Here is a 10,000-nt window from a genome sequence, read left to right as displayed (position 1 = left end):
TGTTAAATAGAAGGTGTACATTTGTTTTGTTCACAAGAATATAAGTTTTGTGAAAAAGATTGACATAAAAATAGTCTGTAACATGCACAAAACGAAATGGTATTCAATTCTTCGATTACATCTGACGTCACGGTAGCCATTTTGGTGGAAAGAACAAAAGAGAAAAGCCTTTTGGGAATTTGATTCTATTATTATACAAAACTTAAGCTACAATTTTCTATTGTTTTGGCACCAACGTGGCCGTCTTATCACGTGAGTGCAATCAAAGAATTAAGAAGCGCTTGATATCTTCCCGCACGCTCCGCTCCGTTGGCTTGGAATAGACCAATTTCGATATATTAAAATTCAGTGCAAAACAAAAGGCATCATCTCGAGGCTCTGGGGAATAAATATAAGGATTTGTATGAGTTTATTTTCCAGAGCCTCGCAATGATGCCTTTTGTTTTGGACTGAATTTTAATGTATCGAAATTGGTCTATTGCGATAATCTTTCGCCTATAGAGGTTTTGCACGGCAGCCATGTTGCATGGCAGGAAAAATGAAAATGTTTTGCATAAGAAAGAACATTTGTTCCCATAGGAAAAAGAATCTATTGTTCCTGCCATGCAACATGGCTGCCGAGCAAAACCTCTATTCTATTCATGGTTTGCACTCACGTGATAAGCCGGTCATGTTGGTGTACAAAACACAAGTAAAATGTCGCTCTCGTTTAGCATAATAATATAATAGAGCCAAGTCTTGTTCGCTATTTTTTTCAGCACACCAACATGGCTGCCAAGGACGTCAGACCTGTGCAAGCCAAGGATTAGGTCGTTTCTAAACTGCAACTGTAATCTATGGGTATTACATACGCTCATCGTTTTAAGAACCTTTTTATAAGAAGGTTCAGGCTGGGATTAACCCAAATTCTAAAACCATACTGAGAACATACCCAGGCTGAGAGTCAGTTAAAAACGTCTTTATTTTACTCTTTTTTTTTTAATTTTGTTCTGTGAGTAGTATAAATAAAGGCACTGTAGTCTCACTGGACGATTAACTCAAATAGTTAGGGACGCTTTCTTAATATTAGACAAAAAGACGCACTATAAAAGACAATCAACCGTGGAAGCAACCGAGCTCTTTGATAATTTGCGCCCCTTATGGCAATGTGTCCGTAATATGTCATAAAATGTTATCTGCCGTTCTTTTTTCAATCCCCAGTTTTTTTTTTCCCGCGCCAGAAATCTATTTTAGGGCTTCCGTCTCTGTGTGGCTCTTTGTTGATCGCCATCTTGCATGGATAATTAATCAGTCGTGCTTGAATGAACAAAAGCAGTGCGTGAAGCGACCCCTTTTATAGATGGTTTTCAATCACGTGATGAAAAGGCCATGTCACGACCGCCATGTTGGTGCCCCTAAACAAAGAAAAGGCGGCCATGTTGGTGCCCCGACCAAATCCTCCGGGAATTTAACTCTATTATTATGCAAACGCTTCCTTTTGTTTTCGTTGAAAAACATGGCTGTTGATCACGTGAGTGAAAACCACCAATAGCAAATTATGGCTCATGTTTTGCATTATAATAGAGTCAAATTCCCAAAGGATCTTTTTTCTCTACTGTTCTGCGCACCAACATGGCTGCTGTGACGTCAGGTGAAAACTACCTATAGTGCGTCTTAAGCCGTGTTCACATTAGGTCTCGATTGTGATCGAATTATAATCCAATTAAATATGAAATGAAACCACATCAACTAATTACAGTCCCTGGTTATAACTGGACTATAATTACTTCAAACAACCTCAAGGGGGTTGTTTGAAGTAATTACAGTGCGTAATTGAACAGAATGGCGAGCACGTGGTGGTATGAGCAGACGAAACTTCTTATCGCTTTATGCAGCGAAGATTTGGATTTGTCATCTTCTGTTCTCAGAAGCTATCCTTGGTTCTCTCCCCGCCTCAAGCATGGTGATGATGATCGCGGCAGCCACGCGATACGGCGCCATTTTGTCTCACACTGCGATGTTACCCTGTTGTATTTGAATTTTCGCAGATGTGAACAGAACCGTAATTGAATAAAATTGAATGGAGTACGATAGCCTGAATTACACTTCCGTTGATCATAATTAAAGTTGAGTGTGAACACGGCTTTAGTGTTTAATGTGGTTTTCTAATTACACTGTACACTGAAGACTGAACTGAACTTTATGAACGCTTTCTGGCTCAAATCACCTATCACACATCAGTCACTTACTATTGCCTCGTCTCCAGAGTTGCTCTTCCACCAGCCCCAGGCCGCTTTGATCGAACTGGATTAAAAATAGTTGACTCTTGGGTATAAAGGTTGTCTATTGAAGTTATCAGCTGAAACAGAATGATTGAGCCATGATATAATTCTACCATTTTTAATGGTTATTTCGTTCTCGACGTTGTATGGATTAGCCCGTGTAACTGGAGGGATATTTTATCGCGGGATTGTTTAAACACGCGCCAGTAAATCGATGGTTTGCTCCATTGTGTTCAACATGATCTCTTCTCTAAATTAACGATTGTCGTTAATTCCTAATTTGCATCGAATTTACTATTGTCGTTAATTTAGGCCACTGTGTCCCAGGACTTGCGGTAGCAGAGAAAATAAGGAAATAAAAAAATAATATCCGTGGAGTGGGTTTGAACACGGAGCTTCTACTCTGTAAACACCGCTTCGCAATTCTTTCAGTTTCACCACTGCATGAGGATCAAAACACCGCACCCTCTAAAACACATTTATTTAAGTCTCCCATAGAATATCGCTGCTAAAAAATTAGGCCTAACCACATAACCTAGATTAATAATTGAAGCCTAAGATTTGATTTTAAAATGTTTAGCTTTGTCGTGAAGTTTGGAAACCGACATTTTGCAGTGTTTAATGTTGTTTGTTGCCGAGTGATGATACAACATTATCAAATAGCGTTTAAAATGATATTGTCGATGAGCAGCTAGCGGTGTGGTGGTCAAGTGGTTAGGTGAAGGGTTAATAATGAACATTCCCAGGTTCGAGTCCTACGTCCATACACTTGGGCTGTCTTTTCAAAAATAAATGACCATTTTCCATAACCCATATCAAGCTTTCAGTCTTCTAAATTAACGACAATAGTATATTCAGAGCAAATTAAGAATTGACGATAATCGTTAATTCAAGGTAGAGAATGGATTGTTGTGTTTTGGCCGCGAGTGCCATGGGGCCGGCAGCCTCGTTCCCAGGGCTTCCCCCTCACTTAATGAAAACGCCCTGGGAACGAAGTTTAGTGCCATGAGGACGGGTAGTTTTGTGGCCAAAACACAACGGAGCAGTCGTCGAATTACTGGCCCGTTTCAATAATCCGGCGATAACACACCCCGCTGGACTGATTTGATTGTGTAGAGCGCATGAAATTAAAACAAAACAAAGCAAATCAAATGTCGGTTTTTCACAGAAGGGGATAACCGGCGAAATTACAGAGAATACCCGGCTAATATTGTGTCCTTGTCGCAGCATCGTTTGAAGAAGAACGCATATAACATATAGCACACCCCACCTAATTTGTCTGGGAATACCCCCCCCCCCCGGGGGGGAGTGCTGCCTCCCTCTTTCCCTCCACTTTTAGCGCTGGCTACGCAAGCTAGTAACTGCAGAGTACCCGGCTACTATTGTGTTCTTGTATCTAAGTTGTACACTCCAAGCCATGGACTCTGTTTTGCGTCCGTGAGTTGATAACTCACCTATCTGTAAGTTGCGCGCGCATGGCCTCCTTTTCAAAGAAGTGGGAGCGTTGCACGCGTGATTTACACGAACGCTGTTTCATTTGTAACGTACCGCGTCGTCTTTGAAACGCTCACGCCCTCTGCTTACATGACACCGATCAAGACTGTTACCGTTCAAATCGGGTCGATTGGAAAACCCTGCCAAAAGTGGAGCGTTTTGAAAACGATACGGGTGGGGGTGCAGGGGGTGCAGGGATGGTGGAGTGGTGAGATCACTCGCCTCCCACCAATGTGGCCTGGGTTCGATTCCCAGACTCGGCGTCATATTTGGGTTGAGTTTGTTGGTTCTGTACTCTACACCGAGAGGTTCTCCCCGGGTACTCCGGTTTCCCCCTCCTTAAAATCAAACATTTGACTTGATTTACGTTAATTGTTAATTTCAGTTGACAGTGTCCCTAATTAGTGCTCCAGCGCTGGAACGACTAGACACTTAAATGAAGTTCCTTTCCTTTCCTTTTTTTATCCGTCATGTAAAAGGTGAAACGGCATCGGTTTGAATACGGTTACTATTTTAAAGAAAAATTAGAAATCGTCGGTGATGAGTGCCTGGGCACAAGATCACGGCGCAAGTACAGAATACAGGACCACTCCAGTAGCAGTATTACTTACGTGACTCCGCGGCTTCACAGTCGCGCTAGCATTTTAATGAAAGAAAGAGGAAGGCAGGTTGCTCCGCGGTTTAGCGTTTAAAGGAACGAGGAAGGTATATGTTTGCGTGGTTCCGCGGCTTCGTGGTTCCACAGTCGTGTTAACGTTTAAAAGAACGAGTAAAGTATATGTTTGAGTGTCTCCGCGGCTCTACAGTCGTCGCGATTGTGAAATCACGGAGCCACTGCAGCTAGCACTCTTCAAAAATGGCCCTGTATTCAGCAATTTAGCCCAAGATCGGCATGATCTAAACACCGCCAAAACGGTTCTGTGTAAATTGACTTCCAAATCGTATTTATTTTGACGCGGTTTCGAAGTTGTGAAACCGTGTCGATGTGAAACCGCGTTTGTGTAAACGCTGCCTAAGAAAACAAAGATCTAGAGGCCCGTTTCTCGAAAGTCCCGAAACTTTACGGGCCATTTTCGGGTGTCACAATTCCCTTTGTATCTCAAGAATATAGAGGATTTAAGTCATCAAACTTCACAGTCATTTTTCTTTTTGTTACCTTGAAAACATGTTAAAAGATCGGATTTCTAAAACAAGCGGTTGGCAGTTTCACAACTGGCTTCTTGGGCCCGAAAAGTTTTCGAGACTTTCGAGAAATGGGCCAAAATTGTCTATCCCTGAGACCAAGGAGACCAGCTACCATAATTAAAACCATTTCTGCACCTGCGAAGTTGTTCCCTCTAGCAGCTTTTTGTTACCACCTAACCATCTAAGAACCTGCAGGAAATTTGGACAGCATGACAAGGTCAGTTTAATTAACAAGACAAAAAAATCATAGTATTGCCAGCAACTTATATTTAGTCTAAATCACTTGCGTTTTGAACCGGTGACAAATTATTGAGAAGGATGTGTTAATTAGGAAGGAAGGCTCTTCACATACTCGTGCGCATGTGTTCCCTAAATAAACGAGGTATTAGGTGGAGCTTAAGGTTGTTTCAAGGACATTACTAAACTACGAAACAGCGAAACGAAACACCGAAACACCACCTATCATCCCACCATATATTTAATACTAACTGACAACGGTTGCTCCTTATTCGCTAGGATTAAGAATAGGATTTAGATTAAGAATGCGATTAGACGCGATCTAAAACGATATTTAATCTCAAATCCAACCTTTGTCGGTTAGTACTCAACGCATAGTGTCTCGTTTCCCTGTTTCGCTGTTCAGTAATGCGGAAGGTTAACGTCATATCTACTCAAAGTTGACTGAAACCTGTGGGTATTATAATATATCATTAAATATTTTACAAAAATCTGCTGTATGAAATTCTTGAAAATTATTTGTCCATGCAATTGCATTAAATTATGGCCTATATACAAAAATATATTATATATAGAAAGAGCGAGATTGAAGAATTACAAAGACATATGTATCACGGTTAGTGCGCTTGACTCCGGATCGAGTGGTCCAGGTTCAGATCCTCGGTGGGAACATTGTGTTGTGTTCTTGGGCAAGACACTTTACTCTCACGGTGCCTCTCTCCACCCAGGTGTATAAATGGGTATCGGCGAATATGCCAGGGGTAACCCTGCGATGGACTGGCATCCCATCCATGGGGGTGTAGAAATACTCCTAGTCGCTTCATGCTATAGAAACCGGGATAAATTCCGGCCTAAATGGGCCACTTTGCTCGTAAGAAGACTTTAACTTACCAAAGAGTACTAACAAGGAGTGTTTTCTCGGGATATAAAGCTCATGCACGTGACGTTTTATCGATGTTTTGATAGGCTGTTACGCTCGTGAATTATTAATACATTTTTGAAACATGTATTAGACTACATCTCCAATACAATGAAAAGCCAGAAATTACAATTTCAAAATAGAATAAATGCACACAAAACGTAGGCCATACCTTGGGAACAAAACTTTCAGGTATTACAACTGGAGCACGTCTTGTTCTCACCAAATAAATATCCCTAAATTTCATATATAAATCTCTGCAATGGAAAAAAAATATGTGTAGCAATATATTTCCTTTTATGAAAAATGGATTCAAGTACAGTTGCGAGCTAAAATATAATAATTATATAATTATTAGCTTTGTTGAAGGTTTATATTAATTTTTTTAATCAATTTAGCGACATGAACTTTGAGAATGTTTTGACACGAACCCATAAGAGTTTCTGGAACGATTGAAAGTTAATTTGATTGTGCTGGGAAAAACAATTCGGTGCTTTGAAAAACACTTCTACATACTGTTTAACGAACAAACAGGAGAGTTTTATTGGGTTTAAAACCACAAGGCAAAGCTCAGTGTAAGGGAAGATATTATCATACAAGAAAAACAAGCTGGGCCTCATTACCGTTATCCTTTATCAGTGCTGGAAATAATTTTTCTTTATTCAGAGGACATACGTCCTTTCCAAATCTTCCTTTTGGTCGGACATTTGACAAATTGGACCGGACATAATTTATTGACTGACAACACCTTGAAGAAGACTCAAGATGTGCTGGTGACATGTTCGGTCATCGTGTCCGGCCATAATGTGAAATTGGCCGGACATTTTCAAAATTTGGTCGGACAATGTCTGATGACAGACTGTTATTTCCAGCACTGTAAAGACAAAGAATTCTAATGAGGACTGCTTTATTGGTTTACCACATCCACTCATTTAAAGCTCATGCACTTGACGTTTTATTGGTATTTTGATAGGCTGTTGGGATCATGAATTATTAATGAGTTTTTTCTTTTAATGACAAATATAAACCACAAGTCCAGTCCAAACCTGGCCTTTCCTTGTGCTTTTTCACACCTGCTACAGCTGTAAGTTGTTCCATAACAGGGCAATTGGCCAGGGAGGTCCTGGAGTGCCCATGTTCCCCCCCCCCCCCCCCCTCCTCCTTCGTGACAGTCAATTACATAATACAAACCACATCCGTGATACTGGCAGAGTAATTTATGTCACCTGGAACTTCACCTGAGTATGCACTCAGTGTAGGCTTGGCCCTCCCCCGCACTCACTGCTGGGAAGGATGGGGGGGGGGAAGTTAACAATCTCTACCACTACTCAAAAATTATGTCCCCTAATTAATTATTTAACCTACTGATCCCTGGGAGTCAGACTCAATCGATTTTACTCTCAGACTGTCTAACACAAGACAATTATTATTATTATTATTATTATTATTATTATTATTACTTTGTTTGAGGGGAACAAGGTCACGGAGAAGAAAGACAAATTTACAGGAGAATGACTTAGAGATCTATAGAGAAGGGACTTGCTGGACTGACATGATAATTTCTTAACGAATGTTTTAAACCTTCGCTTCATTGATATTTATTTTTCTTACCGAAGATTTTTTATAAACGTATGTTTTAGATCATTATTATTAGTATTGTTATTGTTATTATTATTATTATTATTATTATTATTATTATTATTATTATTATCATTATTACTATCATTACTATCATCATCATTATTATTATTATTATTATTATTATTAAGACAGCTCTATTGTGCTTCATAATAGTCTCTTTTTTAATGGAAATGAATTGTGAAAAGGTTTTAATATTTTTTTTTTTTCTCTTCTAACTTGCCAATAGCAATTTGCTTGGAATATGTTAATAAAGGGATTATTTTTACTCTTTAAAAACAATTTATTATTATTATTATTATTATTATTATTATTATTATTATTATTATTGTACTCATCAATAGGGGACAGCTCAGGAATCAATGGGTTAATAACGTCATTGCCCCCTAATAACCATGCACACACACCTATAGAATTGCCAATTCCACCTGAACATAGTTCACATGCTTTGTTCATTACATAGTATTTAAAATGGGTTCAGTCATCTTACCTACAATCAGTCCTGAGAGAGCTTTCCCATGCCTCTACCACTTCAAAGATATTCTCTATCCCTCCAATCTGGTTCAAAGTCCCAACACAGCTATAACTAAGCCATATCTAGTTTGAAAACAAAAACAAAGATAATTCTTAAATTAAGTATGATACAACTTTAAATGATATCACGTAGGATACTGTTGTGTCAAATTTCACTTTGGCATTAAAAAATAAACTTACGGTATCTCAATACAGATTAGCGCTTTAGTTACAATCCATTAAAATTGCCAGCCTATTAGTTTAATTGTTATTATCACTAGGAGAGGGCAAAAGAAAATTTGATTGGTTTTGACCTTAAACTATAAAAAATACAAGGCAATGCCTCAGATGCGAACAAAATGAATTAAGGTGCTTAGTAGGAAATATTTATATGGCCAATTGTATTAATTATGAACATAATACTACTGCCATCCTTAACGTCCCAGTTTGTGAGAAAAGTGTGCAGTCAAGAGCTGTATTTACAATGTGTAGTGCTTGCTGGGATTATCATTAAGAGGAAAGGAAAAAGGAAAGGAAAGGAAAGGAACTTTATTTAAGTGTCTAGTCGTTCTAGCGCTGGAGCGCTAATTGGGGACACTGTAAATTGAAATGAACAATGAAAGTAAATCAAGTCAAATGTTGGTTTTTGAGGAGAGGGGAAACCGGAGTACCCGGAGGAAACCTCTCGGTGCAGAGTAGAGAACCAACAAACTCAACCCACATATGACGCCGAGTCCGGGAATCGAACCCGGGCCACATTGGTGGGAGACGAGTGCTCTCACCACTGCGCTATCCCTGCACCCCAAATACAAGCCAGCTTAGACAATAAAAAAAGAGATTTTGCTGCAAGCTTGCTAGGTTAAATAAAAACCTGCACTAAACAAATAATATTATTCAACTCTGTGCATACAAGAATGTATGTGTAGACAGCAAAATGTTTCCATCTGGGGGGGAGGGGGAGGGGTAGTGCTGTTGGATTTCCCATGTCACACTCTGAATTTCAATATGATCAATGTTATAATTTTCACTTATTTACTTTTGATGTACAACTGTCCAATTTTTGGTGACAAAAATGTGTCCTTTGTAGTGACTGTCACCACTTAGCAATGTCATCTCTGTGGCAAGGCCATTCAAATATTAATTTGGCTTTGAAGCATTTATAATATGTCAGACTACAAAATATGACTTAAGGTCAGGCCCAAATGCTGTTTACTCTAAAGAAGCACATTTACAAGTAGCCTCCTGTGCAGACATTCTTGTGACTCATCACGCAATCTTTTGTGATGAGCCAATAGAATGTCTGCAAAGGAGACTAATTTAGAAGCAAAATATTTGAGGTTGAACTTGGGAGTTCATTGTAACATATCAGCCCATGACAAAGTTGAAAATGTTGAATCAATTATTGGCTCTTGAGATATTACAATTATTTAGGGTTACTATGGAAATTCTAATTGTCTCGAAACATCTCACTAATAATTTATTATTCTAGTAATTTTAAAACAACGCATTGTTACTTTTCAATTTTCTTGAAGGTATATTGTATTTAGAGTTCCCATTCAGTAGTGTCTTTAAGAAATTCAAAATTCAATGCAAATTTGTAAATACACTCCAAGTGCATCACAGAACATAGGAACTTAAATATTTAACTATCTACACTGTTGATGCGACAAAATAAGCAATTTCGTGTGTATCCACTCTCTTTTTAGAAGAAACCTTTTTTATAAGAACATCCAGACTGAAATTTTCGTCATCT

The 10,000-nt window shown here is 38.9% G+C and overlaps 1 protein-coding gene across 1 annotated transcript in view; it reads right to left on the bottom strand.

Annotated features, from left to right (window-relative positions):
- LOC138010690 (uncharacterized) overlaps window positions 1-10,000 on the bottom strand; it is a 99,558-nt gene that overhangs the window by 88,783 nt on the left and 775 nt on the right. The window contains exons 2-5 of the mRNA XM_068857663.1: window positions 8,225-8,331; window positions 6,269-6,353; window positions 5,076-5,129; window positions 2,229-2,338 (exon numbers count right to left, since the gene is read on the bottom strand). Of these exons, the coding sequence (XP_068713764.1) occupies window positions 2,229-2,338; window positions 5,076-5,129; window positions 6,269-6,353; window positions 8,225-8,331 (356 nt within the window). The remainder of the gene's footprint in view (window positions 1-2,228; window positions 2,339-5,075; window positions 5,130-6,268; window positions 6,354-8,224; window positions 8,332-10,000) is intronic.

This window comes from Montipora foliosa, chromosome 7 (assembly GCF_036669935.1).
Source record: "Montipora foliosa isolate CH-2021 chromosome 7, ASM3666993v2, whole genome shotgun sequence".
In the NCBI taxonomy this organism is placed as follows: Eukaryota; Metazoa; Cnidaria; class Anthozoa; order Scleractinia; family Acroporidae; genus Montipora; species Montipora foliosa.
Note: the sequence above shows the minus strand (reverse complement) of the source record. Positions and strands in the feature narration are given on the sequence as shown.